Source organism: Cryptomeria japonica, chromosome 11 (genome assembly GCF_030272615.1).
Source record: "Cryptomeria japonica chromosome 11, Sugi_1.0, whole genome shotgun sequence".
NCBI classification, from domain to species: Eukaryota; Viridiplantae; Streptophyta; class Pinopsida; order Cupressales; family Cupressaceae; genus Cryptomeria; species Cryptomeria japonica.
In genome coordinates, this window is record NC_081415.1 from 452,995,298 (window position 1) to 453,017,076 (window position 21,779).

The window sequence follows — 21,779 nt, forward strand, 5'->3', positions numbered from 1 at the left end:
CTTTTAATCTAGGCCCTTGATCTTTGTTCAATCTTGGCCATTCAAAAATTTTGGACTCCTATATAAGATCGCCTCCTCTCATTTGGAGAGTGTGAGGTTTTTTGAAATATTGTTGCAAGAAGGTCATTTCCAGATATTGCATTACTTGTGTGCTTTCTCTTAAGGCTTTGTAACCTCTTTTATTTGAATGATTAGCAAGGTTTTCAGTTTCCTCAACACAATAGTTTAGATTTTATTTCATGTATGTTAGATTGAATGCAAGATCTGATAAGTATTGATTTGTGGTGAATCTTCGCTTATACTTTTGATGGACAGATGATTTTTGTTCATTGTGTAAAGTTAGTTTGAGCTTTCCTTTGTGTATGCTTAACTTCCGATCATAAGCACATCCCTTGGAGATTGCATCCACTTTGTGTAGTTGTCCTAAGTGAGGCGAAGCAAAGTGTGGTCATTGAGATCACCTAGTCAATGTCGTCTCTTGAATTCCTAGGAATAGATTAGAATTTCTAAACCCTTGTCTCCTTTTCAGTTTTTCCATGATCCAAGTCTCAAATGATAGAGCTTCATTGTCTAAACCCTCATTGTGAATTGAACGAGCCAAGCGTAAGTCCCTTTGTGTATTACCAACATATCACAACGCCCATTGAGTTTATCCACACGTCAAGACCTAACAAAAGAAAACTTGGAATCGCCATATGATCTTCTAGAAATCTTAGCATACGCGGTGATTTTGTTCAAGAGGATAAATTATCTTTGGGTACTTTATTCTAATGTTCGATATATGATAAAACGTACACCAATAGTACCAGCCTTGTCGTACGACGTACGGCATAGACCACCTATACAATATTCTTCAACTCTACCATACGGCGCACGGACTAGACACCTCATACGATACTCTTCAACTTTGTCGTATGGCATATGGAAACCCTCGATAGCACGCCCATCAATTTAGTTATATGGTGTACAAAGGGCAATTTTGGTTTTGCTAGATAGTCTTTGGCAGCACCGCATCAAGCAGTCCATACAAGTATGGGGTTTAGTACATCGTGTGGCAGCAGCACAACGGCACCTTGGTAGGAGTGTAGTGTGGTCAAGCCATTGGGTGTGGCAGTTACGGCATCATAAGTTCAGTCCTCTAAGACTTCCACAGCTTCAACATCATAATTTTGACATGAAAACCATTTTTTTTGGCTTCTTCAACATTATTCTTGGCATCTTAAAAAATCAGAAAAATGATGCATGCCATGCAGTTCCGTGCAATTCTTAAGGTTTTAATTTGGTGTTGGCGGTGGGGGCTACACCCTAGGCACTGCCCCTTGACCCCACTGGGGGCACTACCCCAGAGCCCCGCAAGGGGCGTTGACCCTTGACCCCGTTGGGGGCGTTGCCCCTAAACCCCCATTTGATTTGGCAAGTACACTAGAAGTTGGGGTTGTCCAGTCTAAGTCATTTTCTACACTCTTGTCATTAGTCTTCTCGGATATTACTTGATGATTACTTGTCGTCTGCAAGACGACTTTTTCTTTTTTTGGGGGAGGGGATGATGTAGTTGGCATAAAATGCTTATTGTTATGTTTGATAATATTGGTTATCCGGCAATGTATTAATTAATTGTATTGAGTGGGTTGTCACTCTCAGGTAGTTATGTGTCTATTGGTTGACAGTTGTGCTTCTCTCAGTAACCGTTGGGTCCTTTAAATATGTTGTGTACCACCAAGGAAGGTAGTATAGTATAATCGGACCAATTGTAATCCTTGGCTGATCATCTCTGGTCTTTCTCTCTATACTAATTTCATGTGCGAATAGAGATATATTTTACTGTTGTGTCTAGTATGCACTGTCATTTGTATTACTATTTCCTATATTTAATTTATCTGATATAGCAGTAAACAAACTCAGGGGACGCTCTAACCAAGAGCTCCATCATTAGGACCAGCTACCCTCTTGTGTAGGTCTCTTTGTAGCAGCATCATTGGTTGCATCTGACTTTTTAAACTCCGTAATTAGTTTGAAGGTTAACTTTGCACAAAGTAGACTGTAATCAACAATTTGAATTAGCAACTAGTTATCATTTATGCGCTACCCTCATTTTTATTTTCTCTATTTCTCTATGCTATTTAAATTCCTTCTAAATTTAAACACCAGGATGCTTTTCTCTCATTTTTTCACATCTTTCTAGATTTTTTTGAAAAGCTGAGTTTTCCTGATCAAATCCCAATTTTTTGAAAAACATCTTCATGTATTGGTTTGCCAATTTTTTCCCCAAAAAGAATTTTGTTGCTAATGCCCAGACCCATGCTTATGACAGCAGAGCTATGCATGTACGCACAAACAGTGAGAATGAAATTGCAGCAATCTACCTCCAGAACCTGCACCAAAACAGCCATGTCTCCAAGATGCACCACCATTAGACTTGGAAAACCCAATGTGGCAATATTAATGATGAACCACACTAACAATCTGTCATGTGCTTTCATCTGAGGAGATCTCCTCAGTGATACATGTAGAGATGCACAATTTTAAGTTTTTTGTTTGGAGTGGTTTTTAAAACTGTTAGCAGCACTAGATAAAAAGTTAAAAGTTAGTTTTTTTGTTTTAATAAGCTACACATATAAACCCTGGATTTGAAGTTATACATGTGTTCAGGTGCACCAGTTCTAATGAATATCTTTCCAACTTTGTAAATTTTATTTCCATCTCAGCTGGCATAACTCTGATGTCAAGTCTATGAACAGGCAGTTATAAAGCCTGTAACTTGCCCTTCAGATAATTAATATAATTCTTTCTCATTTTACTGAGCAAAAAAGCCTAAAGCTATGAAATTTGATCATCAAATATGTTTACAATTGAATGCTTCTAAGAAATCATTAATGAGAGAAAATAAATAGCAAGTAAACTCCAAGTATTCCACAAAACTTGCAACACTGAACAATTTTCCAAGATTTAACTACAAATCCTTTTAAGGAAAAATAGATTCAGTGAATTCTTTTGAGCTGATATGTTATGGACATCAGTGACCAATTATATGAAACATGAAAAACAAATCTATAACTTTTGCATTTGAAGAAACTTGAAGGATGCTTCCACAATGCTACAATTAGAACATAATAGGATCATAGAGTTCAGAAATTCCTGTCACTTGAAACCAAGTGTGAAAGAAAGTTTGGGTCGAGCTTTATTTTTACCCAACAACTTCATTTGCTCTATGCGTTCTTGTTCCTCTTCAAGCTTTTTGCGTCTAACGGCCTCCTCTTTCTGTTGTTGAAGAGCCTCCAACTCCCAGTACCGTTGCTCCTCTTCATGCTGCTGTTCCATTGACACTCTCCTCTGTGCCTCTTCAATTTTACGCTTATTCTCCTCCAGCATTCTGTCTAGATCTTCCTTTTCCTTTCTTGCTTGGTCCTGTAAATGAATAGACTTAAAGTAACAAAGGTCCAAAAATCAAATCCCATAGTCCTTAAAGACAATAAAATTATACTTTTCACAAAAATATATCAAACTCACTTCTTTCTTGGTTGAACTAGAAAGATTCTCTTCCATCTCCTTCTGAAGCTGCACAGCAACATCTTCAAACATCTTCTTCCTAGAATCTTCTGTGTACATCTGTATTTCTAATTGAACTTCCTTGGAATTCAATGCTTCCTCCACCTTCTTTTGAATAGCTTCTTCAACTCTCCTCGTTGTCTCCTCTTCTAAAAGTTTCAATTCTGCCTCTTGCTGACGCCTGTGAAAATAAATTGTAGATCAGAAAATGGAAAATTTACTTTTACAAACAAGCACACATCATTCTGAACATAAATCCTTTGTGACAAACCCATCCTACCAAGCATAATCAATCCATTGACAAGATATACAACAGGATTAGCAATGTCTGACATACACATTATTAATCTATGTGCAACTTATGCTTTTCAGGCATACCTCTAACAGGTTCCAGAGTGAAAAAAGAAATTTTCAGACTCGCGAACAGTGGGTAAATGTGGCAGCAAGAGGATCATCAAATCTTAAACCAACTTCAATTTAAGCAGTAGCTTCCTTCAGAAAAGCCTGCGTAGAAGAATGTAAAGTAACTATTTGATAATATTCAGATTCAAACATGGACCACACTGAAATCCAGTAAGTATAAAATATCGTTAAGCAAGCAACATGTTCTTCTAAGTTACCTTATACAGAACTCAACTGCAAAAGGAATAGAAAGGTGCTCTCTCTCTCTCTCTCTCTCACATACACACACACACACAGAGTATCATTCTACATTAAAAGAATGTTAACATTGCAATGATATTCTTGTTAAAACAGTAAGAATAATAATGTTAACATTATTTTAATGCAAAATGAAATGAGAAATCAAGCTTATATTACTGTTCCACTATGAACCAAGGTTATCATCCTAGCAATCTCTCAATCATGCCACTAAATTAGGGCACGCTTGGCAATTAACAGATCCAGAATGATACCAAGTACATGCATTAAATTTAAGAACACATAATTAAACTAGCATATACATTAAGGAAATTTAATCTTGTCTGAAGAAACATTGAGAAGTCAATATATTTCAATACTAGAAATTCATAATGTACCATTTTTAGAGTTATAAAACAGTATCAAATAAGCTAGCAGTCTACTGCAAAAAAAATTATACCAATAGGACCCATAGCAAAAATATGGAAGTCAAACTGAGAATGAAAAATGAAACCTCAATCCAATCATACATCAAACAGATGCCACAATGGAAAAGAAAACAAAGTTCCAAAAACAATTTAACAGCCGGAACAACATAACTATTAAAGTGCTTCCAGACCTAGTCCAGAAAAGCTTGTACAAGATCGGCAAATTGGCACAGAAGATATAGGTTGCACCAACCAATTGCTTAGCTGTAGGAAGATCTCAAACAATTATGGAAAAATTAAGTGTTATAATACAAGGCATGTCTCTGTGGTTGGCAATGAAATTAATAAATGTCCCATATTTAAGGGAACCTTCTCAATTAATTGGATCAAAATATGTTCATCCAATTTTAACTTGGTAATTTGTGAGCTCTTGTGTGCAGTGTCTTTGGCACAGCTTTGATGAATCAGACAATTCACATATCCCCAATGCAAAATCAATATTCTTGGATAGATTGGCAAACTTTTGAGTTTATATCTAATCCAAAGCATGGGATAAACATTACTTGGAAGTTCAAATAAACTCCAACCGTGTCAACATTAATTCTTAGCACCCTCTTCATTTTTGAAAAGGAAAAAAGGAATTATATCAATGCTCCTGAATGAACAGTGTAGATCAATGGGACTTAAGAGTACAACAAAATACAATAGCAAATCAATGTTCTTAAATAGATTGGCAAGCTTTTGAGTTTATATCTAATATAAAGCATAGGATAAACATTACTTGGAAGTTCAAATAAACTCCAACCGTGTCAACATTAATTCTTAGCACCCTCATTTTTGAAAAGAAAAAAAAAATTATCAACGCTCCTGAATGACCAGGGTAGATCAATGGGACTTAAGAGTACAACCTACAATAGAAAATCAGATGAATAAAAAAGATGCCAACAACTAATATGAGAATTTAATTTACAATAAGTTAGCACCATGCTAAAGTGAGAAACTGCCAAGAGAGTCAAGTAAGAAGAGAAGCAGCAGATAACGAAGATCTAATCTGCAACAGAAACATGATCAGAAGGACAAAAACCTTTGTCAATAATTGCAAAGGGGGCAATACCTAGTCTGAAGATATCCTTGTGAGAATAACCTGGACTAGAGGACATGGGTGAGCAAATGTTTGTTCCAATGCTTTTCACTCACAAACATAGACAACCATATAAGAATTAGGTTATGCATCGCTTTATGCCTGATATCATAATGAAGCCCATACTATTAATGGAGGTTATTTCTACCTTCAGTATAAATCCAGATTAGTAGCAGAAGCAAAAGGAAAAAGGAAACATCTGCAATGAATCTTGTTGATGAGATGGTAAATAACAGTAGTGAGCAAACAAATATACTTCTAACAAAGCTCCAATCAATAACACTCTGCATAATTGTCCTTTCACAGATAATGCCAAAGCAACACAACCATGGAAACCACCCCCACCAAATGAAAGGCAAGTAAGAACCCTAAAATTCCAGCAGAAACTGCTAAAGAGGAGATAGAATAGTAGCTCAGCACCATGACAAAACATGTAAACAACACAATTGATGCCATCGTTGAAGTTTTATAACAAATGGTCCACCTGCTGAGTAAGATAAAGCAGTTCAAGAAATACAGGATGAAGAACAAAGCAACTTAGCAAGTCAAACTTCCTCTCTATTAATCCAAAGCTAAAAACAACTAATGCAACCATCCACAGCCAGACCAACATAAACTATGGCTGGGAATTTGATCTGCCCAAACCACATGGAATACAAATAAAGCAGGGCTTTTTGCTCAATGCTAATTATTCTCAGTTCAATGAAAGCCTTTTGACTTTACCTAAACCAACACTCTAAACTAAAAGTTTCAAGATCATCCTAGGCAATTAAGGAGAATCTAGCACAGCCTCAGCAAAAATCGAGCAGATCAGCAATGTCAACACAAGTGCAATCCAAAGGTTTCAAATTTTTATGGATGTTGATTAACCATCAGGATAGCAAATACCCAACCGCTATATCACCAATTACCAACACTATTAAACAAGCAGCATTCATTTGCCACCAATCAGCAACAAACATTCTGTATTATTTTCATATCTTGTCTTCAATCTTTTGACAGTCTAGAGTCAACTGGTCCTCCAAAAGATTAGGTTGGATGATCCATCTAACCAAATCACAACTGTGAGTTGGTTGGTCTTACTAGATGTGGCAAAACTTGGATTCTATTTCTAATCAATAAAAACAGCTACCTTTTCCTATTTTTAACAAGTTACTTTTTTCAGGCATAGAAATTGTTGTGGTACTTAGGCCATAATATGCCAAATATGACTTAGCTACCATTCAACAATTTAAAATTACTAAAATCTTCGACAATGCAAATCTTAACAAATATCATGCCAAAACACACATCAACATAAAATGAAAAATGAAAATCTCAAAAGAAAATTCAAAATGATTCCAAACAGAAGAGTCCAACAGCTGGTAATACATGACTTCATACTTATTCCTCAGTTCAAGGCAACCTGTAGTCATGATTACAATGAAAAAGGAACGAACACTTATAGTCCAAACCCCAACCATAGCAGTCTCAATACATACAAACCATGCAGTTAATGTATGCAAAAACAATCCCCTAAAATTAACTGACCATTGGGAGAGAGGTTTTGTGCTTTTTTTTGTGCATAAACATCCACTGCATTGAAAATAAAATTAAAACTATATTTTATTTTTATTTGGAATATGCATATCATTCTAACCCTTCCCTTGTCTTCACTTTCCCTTTCCCTTACTGGCAACTTCCTTTTTCCATTAATTTCCTATGAACTAATTTTGAAAATTGATTGTGCGGTAAATCATGGACATCGTAAAAAATTAAGTAGATTCAAGAATATTGTGCATTTCCACTTGGACACACTAATAACAGGTTAGAGATGCAATTTAGATTGATTGATCAATAGATAACATCTGTAACAATAATTTATAAAGATTGAATTACATGGAAAAATGCATTCATTATTGGTTGTTGGTTTTTCCTATCTTTAATACAAGTACTAAAGAAAATTGTATCTATATAACTTGTTTTCAATAACAGAACTTGTCAATAAATAACTAGATGACACATCTTCATTGCCAATTTTATTTTTAAAATAAATACAATAAATTCAATTTTAGAAATCATTTATCCCTGAATTTATTTCTGATAAGAGTATATATCAAGTTCCTTATTTCTTATAGAAGTAGCAAGGAGATTTCCCCAAATTGGGCAAGAATATGGTGAATAATGGAAACTTTGAAATGTGCCCACATGGAAAATTGGTGAACGATTCACTGCATTGAAGCACAAGACTCGAGTCAAGTTTTTTTGTGTCAAGGGTTTAAAAGGGGAAAAAAGAAAAAAGAATAATTGAGCTTTCTTCTATTTATTAGTCACAAAATAAGATAGATTAAGGACTCAAGCACTCAACTGAAACACATTCATGTCTGCAGAGTAGAGAATTGCAAGTAATAGAATTAGCTAATGCAGTTGATGAAGAAGATAGGTTCTTTCTTGCAAAGTTGGTGACGAACAAATTAAATGATCACTAGTCAAATGTATACACTTTAAAAAATCAATGACCAGGAGCATCATATGGCCAAAGAAAAATGATTGTGACACATGATGACATAAATTTAAGTACTGTGATGTGGTAATTAATTATTCGGAGTAATGTCAGGTGCACATCCAAACATTTTATTAGAATGTTGGTAGTAATTAGGTGAGTAAATATTTATGAATGTTCATTTCCCTCTTAATGTATAGAAGACTTCTAAAGGGTTTAAATATTGAAACACTGCAAATATAATTAGGCCAAGCATCTAATGTTTTGGTGTTAAGAGTGAGTTCTATCGTAAACATGCAAGGAGGTCTAAGAACGGGAACTGTCTTGCTCCTGTGTCAGAGAGCGCTGGTGCATGATGATTGCAAGAGTTATGGTGAATAAAGCATGCATAATTAGCTAATTTATTTAATGTATTGCAAGGGAATTAGAAAGGAGGCTCAAACCTGCATATTATTAAAATAATATTGTAATGTTTCTATAATGGCCATCTTAGTCGTTTAGTTAGTATTTAGAAACTTCTGATTATGTCTTTCATGTTTCTATTTTCGGTCGATTTAAAGAGTCTTTCGTCTCTATTGTAAATATCGATTTATCATAACATCGTATCAGAGTGGGTTGATGAGGTTTTTTACGTTTTAGTGAATTTTTTATAAAAAAAATCATGGCCTCACTTGGAATTTTTTCCAGAAATTTTTAATCGATTTTCTTATGAAAAAATCGTTAGAGAAATTTTTTGAGGGTTTTTGTGGGTTTTCTCAACAAAAAAAATCGCATTTTTCCTCACTTTTGGGCCACAATTCTTCATGTGAGCCATGCTTGTGTCTGTGCAAGTCTTTTCGTGGGTTTATACAGTGAGAAATTGGGGAGGTTTTTTTGTTGAAAGAAGGTTTTGGCATGCCGTTTTCCGGCATTTCCTGCATTTTGGCTATCGTTTCCTGGTTCTCCAGCCCGCACGACCTAGGTTACTCACGATTGCTCTACGTTTTCAACTCGCTCGCGTTTCCGAGTTTTTTATGCATGATGGGCTGATTTGTTTTTGCAGCCCACGACATTTTTACAAAGCACGTGACCTCCTCACATGCCCATGTCTGCATTTGTTAAAGCCCGCACTTGTGTTTTTCCGCAATTTTCAGCAAACTACAACAAGTTTGTTTGAGCGCATGCGACTTCAATTTCGAGCTAGGGTTTTCCGATTTTCCAAAAAATCAAGGGTTTCAGCGAGAACATATAGGTTTTGTACAATTTTTTCCACAAAAATCGTGATTTTGTAAAAGGGTTTTGCACAATTTTTCCCAAAAATCGTGGTCATGTATTTTCGCTTTTTGCTTGATTTTTTCACCCAAAAAATGTGGGTTCTTTCTCTACAAGAGGGTTTTCTAATTTTTTTCCCAAGACAAATTATTGTGAGGTTTTTCAATTTTCTCCTCAAATCGTGTCTGGGTTTTCTAGTTTTTTTCAAAAAAATCATGTAAGGTTTTTGTCAATTTGTCCACAAAATCATCGATGACCTCAACATCCCATCAAGGTTTGTCGATTTTTCCACAAAAATTGTGGTTTCTTGCAGTTGTTTTGTGTTGCACCCAGCGGTGTTCATCTACAAAAGTTTTTGACCGTTTTTTTACAAAATCGTGGTTTCAATTTTTTTGCCAATTTTTTGTCAACAAAAATTGATGCTTTTTGAGAACTTGATCTTTGTGTCTCTAGATAAAGGGAGGGACAGCTTTGTTACCCAACATCAGGTTGGAAGGATTGTGGTTATCTTGGTCATATCCAGAAGTTTTGCAGAACCAAGGAGGGTCTCAGCAATAGGCTCATATCGCAGAGCATTCTGAAGAGAAGGGGGCAGCCTTCTATGCATTCGTGACCAAAAGACCTATAGATTCTATCATGTCTTATGTCAGGTAGTTAGAGTGATGACCATTAAGGGAGGGCATTAAAATAATATTGTAATGTATCTATAATGGTTATCTTAGTCGTTTAGTTAGCATTTAGAAACATCTGATTATGTCTTTCGTGTTTATATTTTCGATCGTTTCCATTATGGAAAGATCGTCTTGTATTCTCTATTTAAGGAGATTTTAGTCTCTATTGTAAATATCGATTTATAATAACACACATCAAGATTTAAAGGTGACACCTAGAACAATGATTAAATCATAAATTTTACAAATAAAAATAAAAGCCAAGGCACTACAAATTAATGAACTCTGATTTTATTGATCAAAGTTATTTCTATAACATCAAGCTAAAAAGAATGGTCAGTCCAAAAAAGTAGAAAAAACTATCATAATCTTCAAAGCAAAGCTAGGCACTAGAAACCACCGAACATTTGTAGAATAATATAGTTTAGCTTTCTAATACCAAGGCGATTAAAAATGATTATCATTTTCTGCAAACTCATCATGCCATTAATATTAATCAGAAATAGATTACTTTTCTAATATTAACAATTTAAAAATCTTTTGGCTTATTGAAATAAAAAGAGCCAGGTGGTTTTACATCATATAAGCAATGTTTTGAAGCATAAATGACCCCTTAGTTTGTGTGTCCAATAACTAAAACTTCCTAATCATCATCACCTATATAATTATGCTTTCAAAATTGAATCCCCCTCTCCACCAAAGTAAACTATGTTAATGTACATGATCAGAATGAATGATGAAACTGTTCAAGCTGTCAAGATTACCATGTATGGTGTGTAAAAGAATTTGCATTGGTCTCCTTTGCAGTAATGTTCAACTACTGCACTTATCATGAAAAAAGGTTTTACCCTCTACCTCTCACCAAAAATATTCTTTGTTCCATTCTGAGTTACAATGGTGTCAGCATAAAGATGGGATTTTACAAGAGGAAACTTGGTTTTGGGGGAAGAATAGAACCGTTTGTAAAATGATGATCTCTTGATTTCAACTTTAAACATTATATTGTCTTCTATCCTCACATTGATTGCATTTCCAAAAAATAACCGACTCTCTTTCATTGCCCGGCCAACCACAGAAAAGGGATTGAAGAGTATTTATACCCTCTCCCCCTCCAAGCATTTCACCATTAGAGAGAAGAGGGAGAGGAGCACAAAAGGTCTATTATCCTTAGTAGGGCTCATCCTATCTTAGAGTGTGCAATAGTTTAGATAGGTGGATAGGTGGTAAAGGAAAAGAACAATGAAGAAACGTAAACAGTCCTTTCCAGAACCAACAAATCAAACAAACTAATTCAATATGATTCCACAAAGTGGAGACACGGGCCAAGCCAAGATACCAGTTAACCCAACATTTCCTTTATTCACATAATACTACTTATAAATGAGCCACTAGAAAATGATTGAACACAAACCTACAATCTAGTCCAGTCCCACCTTTTATGTTACACATACTCTGCATGAGCTACATAGATCATTCTTAATTCTCACATTTGACTTATTCATGTTACATATATAATCTTAGATATCAATTCTGGAATATACAGTCTTCAGTCTTAAATCTTCCACCCAGTCATACTTCATATATAATCCAATATTCTATTTCTCAACAATTCAGTCTTGGAGTAGACAATTGACCCATTCATTTTAAGTATATAATAATCTAGAGTAGTTCGTCAAGTATCAAATCAACTATCTATAGTCCACATTCTCACTTTTCTCTTATTACCATACCATTGACACTATAACATAAGTGATCTCAGTGATCTAGTGTAATATCCCAAAGTTCATCCATGAGATTAGGAACCTCATCTAGATAACCAGATATCAATGCAAGTCCAAATTAACATAATGGAAGTAAGTGGATCCATCAAATAGACCAACTCTAAGAAAAACTTCTTGCTTTTGATCCAGGCCCAGAAATATTGATTGATGGAACTACCCCCGGCAATAATTTGTCACAAGAACAAATGTAAAGAAACAAATGTAGCTATGTTCAGTGTACTTTTTATCAGATTGGATGAGCTTGATCCCTCATTAAGAACCAAATAATAGCCAAGGCTAGAAAAGAACACGGTTCCTTGAATGAAAGTAGCAAGAAAGGTGAAGAAGATCAAGTAGTTTGGTAGCAAACGATAAACCCCTAGAGAGAATGGAGAATCATTATTGGGTCAGGAAAAAGAGGCATAATACATGAGAAAATTGACTGTTTACAAAGAAAAGGAAAAAAATCAGAAAAAATTGTCAATCTGTTCAGCTCATTAAATAACCTAATAAATTTCAGAGTGTTACACACAAATCAAATATTGTTTTATTTTCTCTCTTCAAACCACTCGATACAAATCATTTATATAAGAAGATGTCTTCCACAAATATCTCCATATAGTTTTACCTGACTCTAAAATTAGTGAGTTGTTTGAAACAACTCATAACAAACACATAATACATTGAGCACTAACAGTAATTTCCAACATTCCCCCCCTTAGTGCGAACATGGTAAAAAAACTCACACTTTCAATTGCAGTATGCCCAACTCTTCTGGCTCATTATCTTGATTCAATCGAAAGGCACTTCTCATCATAGGCTTATCACAAACCTAAAGCTGAACGGGAACACACCCATTTGTTCACCTCATATGGTTTTGTGGATCACCAGTAACCTTTTCAAGATCCATGAGCTACATTACACTAGATGAACAGGAACACACCCATCTGTTCACCTCATATGGTTTTGTGGATCACCACCAGCCTTTTCAAGATCCATGAACTACATTACACTAGTGCTTTTGTTCATTACAATATTTTACACTAGGAGGTTACATAAGGAAACAACACACACATGAATAGAAATAGTCACTGTTGTTGATCGTATCACTCGATCTCCAACAACATCTAGGAAATTGTCACTACCGGTGGAGATGGAATATTGATGTTATATCCCCCCCATAATGTGAAATTTCCAATTATTAAAGGCATAAAAGAAAGAAGCACACACCACAATAGAAAAAAAAACATTATCAAATCTGATAAGCGGCCCCATTGTTGGTGACAAGAGGATGTTGAGTACCCTCCTTCCTCTATTGCCTCTTGCCTCCAATCTTGAATTATTTAAACACATAATCCTCATCACTAGGACAAGATAACTCTTCATCACTGGCATATTCTTTCCAATCTGTTTCTTTAGACAAAGAAGCACGATGATCTAGATCTTGTGCTCTCTTCTTACAATCAAAATTACATGTCCTATTTCATTACAATAGAAGCATTTGATTTTTCCTTTTGAAGGAATATACTTGGATTTGTACTTTCTTTTTCTTGCTTTGTTATGTACAAAAAAATTCTCTTCAGATTCTAAGTCTTCATTTTGATCAAGTAGAGTAGATATTACTCCTTCAAGACTATTGTTTACCTTGCTTAATGTAAACACCATTCCAGACATATTCTTAGGCAAACTATTCTAAAGTATAGCTTTGGCATCATCATCTTTTACATTCTCATTTATCCCAGCTAGCTGATTTAGGAGAGAGTGAAACTTACTGATATGATCTGCCATTTTTGTACCTTTTTCCATCTTCAATCCATACAATCTTTGCTTCAATGTTGCCTTGGCACTTTCTGCTTCAAATCCAAAGAGCTTGTTTAATGACTCCCAAATTTCCTTTGCCGACTTCGTAAAATCCACATGGTGTACGTATGCTTTTGATAAGTCAAGGCCAATAGTCCCCAATGCTTTTTTATTTTTGCTAGTCCATTTGGCAAGTTCATTTGCATCAATTGGAGAGACTGGGTTGGGTTTAACAACATACCAGAGATCTTTTCCTATCAGGTGTAACTGCATTTGTATCTGCTATGTAAGAAAAATTTTCTACCTTCGAATTTCTCGATGAAACTTAATTTGTCCATGACTACCCCTTAAACAAAAGAAAAAATGAAGTTGTCGGGTTCCACCGATAATGCATCTTAATTGGGAGCACTATTATAAAATTCAACACCTTTGTCTACTCAACTCAAAAAAATTGACATGACAAATAATAGACCTTATTCAAATACAACTTCAAAACCATAGACACTCAATCTACATTAAAAGACAAAACCAAACACTTGTACTACCAAAACAATTTGGAAAAACACCTACTTAAGAAGAAATCACATAAGACTTTGATCTATCTATTCCAAGCCAGCAGATCACATTCACATTGTCAGCATATACCAACCTGGATATGCTTGTCTGTGTAAGGTTATAATCAGCTACTCCTATAAACAAGATCAAACGTGACAGATTTGGACCTCAGGAATAGAAATGATATGTAGCATCTATAGCAAAGGATAAGAATGAGAAAGTGACGCCGATCTAAAGGGAAGGCAAACCTCTGCAAATAAACATCAAGGTTTATCGCATAAGTCACACCACAGATTTGATAGAATGCTTGTGGATTTGAAACATCTCAGATCATTAGCTTTTGGATTGCTTTCTACATGCTTTCAAGTGGCCCCTCCAATGTGTCTGATATCGCAGGGGCAGAAACTTCAAACAAAAGGAGCATCGAACAGCTTCACACATTTTCTTGCATCTGCAGATTATCTAAACTTTTGCTCTGATAACATGATAAATTTCAGAGCGTTACACACAAATAAAATATTGTTTTATTTACTCTCTTCAAACCACTCGATACAAATCATTTATATAGGAAGATGTCTTCCACAAATTTCTCCATATAGTTTTACCCAACTCTAGAATTAGTGAGTTATTTGAAACAACTCATAACAAACACAATACGTTGAGCACTAACAGTAATTTCCAACAATGGCCACCCGCAAAATTGTGTTTAGTAGCTTACAAAGAAAAGAGAATTAAAATGTTAATGTTCGTTCCATAGTTACCAAACTTAACGGGTTGTGAGATGAGCAACCCTAAATGGCTCTAGGTGACTTGGCAACCAAGCACTTGCCAAACTCAATGAGTCCCATGGGGAAAACTCGACCATGGCTGGTTGAGTATAGATCAAGAAAAAAGAAAAAAAGGAAAAAAAAAAAAAGCAGTTCACTTAGAACAAAGTGTCTTATATTTGTCTCCTACACCCTAAAAGCAACTTCATTTGATTTTGAAGCCAAAGGAGAAGAAAAAAGAGAGTTTTGAGCCAAAATTAGATTGCATTGAAGGGAAACCAAAAAGCAGATTTAGCAAAAGTCGGCAATTCAATCACATTTGGGCAGGTTTGTAGCTACTTTTTGCACATCTAAAAGAGTCTACAAAGGATTGGGAAGAGCTCACCATTGATTTCAAGCAAGATTTAAGAGGTAAGTTTGTATTTTGAATTTTTAGTTTTTTAAAATAAAAAATTCATTTCTCCTTTACATTTCTTTTTTCTATTTTGTTTTAGTGGACCAAAGAAGAAACCCCAAATGTTTTTGTAATTTTTTTTTAATTTTATAGTTGCAAACACTCGATTTTTTTATGCACAATGTCCTTCTCCTCCACACTTATAGAAAGTTCCTCTAGATGTCCTCTTGTCTTGTCTTCCAATATTTTTTTTCTATTTATATGTTATTGTAGCATTCTTTAGATTTATAAATTGTCTTTATCACAATGTCAACCAGAACCCCAGTTTGAAGGGACCCTTATTGGAAACATGCCAATGCGGGAAAGAAAGGAGAAATTGCTTGTTTTTATTGCAAACTAACTTTGCATGGGGGAAGCATTAACAAATCAAAATAGCATGTTGCACCATGTCTGCTAAAGTTATGCATGACGTGCAAGTTCAATTAAAAACCTTTGAGTAGCAAAAAGAACTAAAAAAGAGGCAAAGAGAGGAGATGGCAGCCATTGGTGGAACTAGAGAGTCTTTTTCTTCCATTTCCCCATTTTGCCCATCTTCAAGTGGTGGCAATGGTATTGGTAGTGGTAGTGGCAGTGTCAGTGTTACCATTAGACCTAGAGTTCCTACATAGCGATTACTTTAGTTTCTTGGATAGCTAGTTGTAGATTTCTAGTCCCTTATGCTAATCATATTTGTCAAGCTAATTTGATCTTTTCTTGGGCGAGGGACTCTATATAACCCCCACTACTATGTCTACAAAAATTAGAAATTTGAATAATAATAAATAAATTTATAATATAATATATTTAAAATAATTTAAAAAATTGATACTTTAGTGAGGGTTATAAAGGGGCCCTCTCCTAAGAATCATCAACTGGGCCTAGCTAGTGGGACCACAATCGAGGGGCCATACCCTGACAAATAATAGTCCAAGCCCAAGAGTGGGGCTTGAAACTAGGTGGCCTCAACAACAATGCCACCTTCTATCAAAGCATTATGCCCTAAACAACTAATGTGATTAATTTAAATTATATTATAAATAAAAAAATTGATAGATATGCAAGTGAAGAGGGTCCCTCTCCATTTGTGTTAAGAACATAAACATATCAAATAAGACTACCATAGCTAATGATAGAGTTGCCATTTCTTTACAAGGATTTCTCTTCTTTCCATGTAGGACAAGGAAAAAATTTCTTAAAAAAACACTCATATTACTTCATATCCAACTTCCATGAGATTTGGAAGATCGTGAAGAAAGATGCTACATTCTCCATACCATTTCCAATCCTTTTCCAATATTTTATCCACACTATTCCACCTTTCATATTATATGAATAATTGCCTCCATTGGTGAATCAATACCAAAGTTTGCTAGCAAGTTTGCAATTGAATTTAATTTTTGATGGTAGTGCTCAATTAAGATTTCTTGAAAAGAGTCTAGAGTAACCAAAGCTTCTTGTAAAATACTAATTTGTTTCTAATTTGAGATTGCTTTTACAATTGTCATTGAATCTCCTTCAACACAAATTTTGGAGTCAGTCATTAAACGAACTTTCGAATTGTAATCTAAGAATGAAAACTCAAGCTTTGACCGTATTATTTGCACATTCATAAATGGCTATTGAAGCAACTTTCTCTAAATTTATTTCATTGTCTCTTACCACATAGCCTAATCTTAATTTCCCAAAGTTCCCCTAAGAGGCACCATCAAAATTAATTTTGAACCATCCACTAATTGGGTATAGCCATTTTGTTGCATCTCTATTTTCTTTTGCAAACTTAAATTGGACAATCCTATTAACAAGTGGGAGTCTTAAAAATTTCCATGAATTTGACAAATCAAAATCCCATTTGGATAGTTTCTTATCTCTTTTGAGATTTTAGACCAAATGGGAGTTCAAATCTTATTAAATGGCTACTTCTAGTCTACCAATGACTTCCTCACTTGATTGAGATTTGTTCTTAAAGATTCTCCTAGTTTTATTTCAATACTATTTTGTCATTCTAAAGTTAATATTTTAATATTCTACAGTTTCACATAAGAAAAATTGTCAACTAACCTGAGTCATGCTTCACACATCATCTCCCTTGGAGTCAAAGTTTAGTACATGGCCCTTCTTCAGTTTTTTGGCTAAAGAACATATAGGAGAATCTTTGTTTCTATGTATACATCCTCTTTTGTATTCCCTATTTCTCTTAACCTTAACTACATGTAATTAGACTATAGCCTTAAAATTGTCCTTTGTAATGTCCCTTTTCCGAGCATAAATCATAAGGAGATCCTTAGCCTATTATGTTATTTATTGTAGGCTGATGGGGTGGTGCAAGCGAAAAAATTTAATAAGTTAAGTTGTCCAAAAAGTAACTTTATGATATATTCATAAAAAGGTAACTTAGTTTTATTATTAAAAAGGCTGTTTTAAAAAAGAGAGACAAAAAATGTTGCTAGGAATGAGGTCCAAAAGTAAAGTTAATCAAAAGCACTTTCTAGACACTTTTCAAAAATTAAGTTTTGGAGAGAAAAGAAGAAAAAGAAAATAATATTATATTTTTCCCTTAAAAGCCTATATAAAAAGCTGAGATTTGGAAAGGGTTACTAATTCATTTCTCTTGATATTGAACATTGTTCATCTTTTCTGTCCTAGTATGGAAACCCTTTAGCAAAGAACGGATTCAAGAATAAAAACCCTCGTTAATTCTATATATGGATTACCAGTGAGTTGATTGTTGCAAAAGCTTTTCCAACTCGATTATTTTTGTAATGTTGGATTTTCAGAATTTATTATAGTTTGGTGTTCCAAATTTGTGTTAGTGTGTGGAGTTTCCAGATTTTGGTTTGAAGACAAATTGTATTTCTAGTTGTACCTCTTAATATTTTGATTTCTACAAGCTACAATATTTAACTATCATTTATTAATACTGAATGTGTTGATGTGTTTTTTAGGCACAATCTAACACAGAATAAAATACCCAATAGTATCTTATTCTCTCTTGATCAAAGTCTCTCAAATGCTAAAGATTAGCACAAGGATCACTTGACACAACTCCAAGGTTCCTAATATGTTGGGTCACAACGTGTGGATAAGCACAGTTGGTCGTTGTCATTGTTTCTTCAAGGGGCCTTACATTGTACATGAATGCTTGAATTGTTGGAACTTTGATTCTATCTACTTGCGTGGAGAAATAAAAAAGAGCAAAAAAGAAGGGTTTAGGAATACTACGCTACTCCTAGGAATGTAAGAGAAGAGTGAATGATTCGATGGAATCCTATCGAGCAAGGTCTCAGCATCAAACTGAACAGTTTGACACAAGCTCAGTGCAATCTTCTAAGGTGCAATTCAAAGATGTTCAAATCATTATCATCAAACATTGATTACCATTCAAGTTAATGCATAAACAATGGATATATAACAATTAAAGTTAAGCTCATATAATCCCAATTGACCATGCAAGGTACACTTACAATCAGCAAGAGGCTAGTGGTATGGACTAAATGGATTCCACGCAATTGCATTCAACAATTTCCTCCATTCAATCTAATCAACACGAAAGTAAATGAGAAGTAGAAACCATGGGACTTGTTGAAATAAATAAAAAATCACCATAACTTCAATGAAAAGAGTATCTCCATTTACAAGTCTTAACAACAATTCCTCCTCCTAATCTATTCTAATTGCTTGCTAGCTAAAATCTATCAACTATTCACTATTTGACTCTTAACTATTCTATTTGGTTCCTAATATGTTGGGTCACGACGTGTGGATAAGCACAGTTGGTCGTTGTCATTGTTTCTTCAAGGGGCCTTACATTGTACATGAATGCTTGAATTGCTCGAACTTTGATTCTATCTACTTGCGTGGAGAATTAAAAAAGAGCAAAAAAGAAGGGTTTAGGAATACTACGCTACTCCTAGGAATGTAAGAGAAGAGTGAATGATTCGATGGAATCCTATCGAGCAAGGTCTCAGCATCAAACCGAACAGTTTGACACAAGCTCAGTGCAATCTTCTAAGGTGCAATTCAAAGATGTTCAAATCATTATCATCAAACATTGATTACCATTCAAGTTAATGCATAAACAATGGATATATAACAATTAAAGTTAAGCTCATATAATCCCAATTGACCATGCAAGGTACACTTACAATCAGCAAGAGGCTAGTGGTATGGACTAAATGGATTCCACGCAATTGCAATCAACAATTTCCTCCATTCAATCTAATCAACACGAAAGTAAATGAGAAGTAGAAACCATGGGACTCGTTGAAATAAAAAAAAAAAATCACCATAACTTCAATGAAAAGAGTATCTCCATTTACAGGTCTTAACAACAATTCCTCCTCCTCCTAATCTATTCTAATTGCTTGCTAGCTAAAATCTATCAACTATTCACTATTTGACTCTTAACTATTCTATTAACCTTTACAAATGAAGAGCTTGAGCCTTTATATAGAGAGCTCATTACAATGAGTGGCCAGGATTGAATCCCATCAATGGCCAAGATTTTACAATGACACCCTAATTAGCATTTGTTACAAAAAACTTTATTCTGGTCAATGAAATAATTACAATGCTTAGACACATGTCATTTCTGGAGTGTTTGACCAATAGATAGTGGGGGTAGGTGCATTAGAGTTTGTGCCCCCATGGGTGAGCTTGGTTCATTGAATCAAGACATGCTGATGTAGGACTTCCTTGATTGGTGGAGTAGTGACTGGGATGCCACCTCAATTTGCACTTGTAAACCTCATTCATCATCATGAATGAATATTGAGCAATAGCTCTTGATACTCAACATTATTCACTTGCTCAAAGCTTGGTGTGATGATGATCAAGTTTGACCTTCTTCCCTTGCTTGCCCATCCCGCCTTGAGGTGATTGTATGACCTCTCTTCTTTATGAAATCTTTTGAATATCCTGAAGTCCTTCTTGCACGGTCACCTTTCTTGGTATCATTGTGCTTGCCAGTGAAATCCTTCTTTTGAATGTCATGCTTGCCTTGTGTTGTGTTCCATCTTGGTGTAGTCTTGAATGTACTTCCTCACTCCCGGCTTTGATTCTTCAATCAGACCTGGAAAAGAAGACATTTTGAATCATATTGACGAAATAACAAAATTAACTGAATCAATACAAAGGAAGAGAAATTCGCTCCAATGTGATGGCAATGGAAATCGCTCCAACATGAATGCAAAGGAAGTGACATTCACTTCAAATGATGAGCAATGGAAGTCATTACAATTTAGACACTTAGCTTGATTTCCTCTATTTACCCTCCATTCCATCCACTCAAATGCATCAAATTACCTTCATGTGAGGCCTTAGGAGTAAATTCGCTCTCATGAAAGAGCAAAGGAAGAGTATTTTACTCTTGGGAGGGAGTAAAGGAAGTGTTTTTTGCTCCGAGACTCAGGCAATGGAAGTGACCTCAAATTTGCCCTCTAGCTTGGTTTCACCAACTCATGTCTTAGGTTTTAGTCTCTATGCACAAAAGAACATCAACTAGCCCTCAATGAATGCCTTAGAAGTGAATTCGCTCTAATGAAGGAGCAAAGGAAGAGGAATTCGCTCCAAGGTGAGGGCAATGGAAATAGTCTTAATTCTACCACTTAGCTATGTTCCATCAACTCATGTCTAGGTATTCTTGTCATCCATGCATGTGAATGTGTCAAATTAACCTCAAGGAAGGCTTTAGAATCAAATTCGCTCTCATGAGAGAGCAAAGGAAGGCGTATTCGCTCCTAATGAGAAGCAATGGAAGTATAATTCGCTCCAATAAGGGAGCAATGGAAGTAACCTTTGAATTCACCACTTAGCTAGGTTTCATCAATTCTCCTCTTTTCATCAACTTAAATCTTGTCGTTTCGCTCTCCTAGCGTGTAGATATGTCAAATTATCATTAAGTGAGGCTTTGGAAGCAAATTCGCTCTCATGAGAGAGCAAAGGAAGATGTATTCGCTCCTAGAAGGGAGCAATGGAAGCACATTTCGCTCCTAAAGGGGAGCAATGGAAAAAAAATTCACACTTAGCTAAATTTTCGTCCATTCTCTCCATTCCATCAATCTATCTCTTAAGTTTTTTAATCCTCATGTGCAAAAGTCGTTAAATCACCTTCACCTAATGTCTTGAAGATGACTTCGCTGCTGTGAATGAGCAAAGGAAGACGTATTCGCTCCTGTGAATGAACAAAGGAAGACATCTTCACTCCTGAGAATGAGCAATGGAAGCACATTTTGCTCCTAAAGGAAGACATATTCGCTCCTAGAAGGGAGCAATGAAAATCTTCATGTACTTAGCCAAATTTTGCATCAG

The 21,779-nt window shown here is 35.2% G+C and overlaps 1 protein-coding gene across 3 annotated transcripts in view; it reads right to left on the reverse strand.

The window, feature by feature from the left end:
- Positions 1-2,935: 2,935 nt before the first annotated feature.
- LOC131041422 (uncharacterized protein At1g10890) overlaps positions 2,936-21,779 on the reverse strand; it is a 56,973-nt gene continuing 38,129 nt past the window's right edge. For 2 of the 3 annotated variants that reach the window (XM_057974507.2, XM_057974508.2), the window contains 2 exons: positions 3,508-3,727; positions 2,936-3,420 (listed from right to left, as the gene is read on the reverse strand). In XM_057974507.2, the coding sequence (XP_057830490.2) occupies positions 3,139-3,420; positions 3,508-3,727 (502 nt within the window). In that variant the 3' untranslated portion in view covers positions 2,936-3,138. The remainder of the gene's footprint in view (positions 3,421-3,507; positions 3,728-21,779) is intronic. The other variant, XM_057974509.2, reaches the window with a different exon arrangement.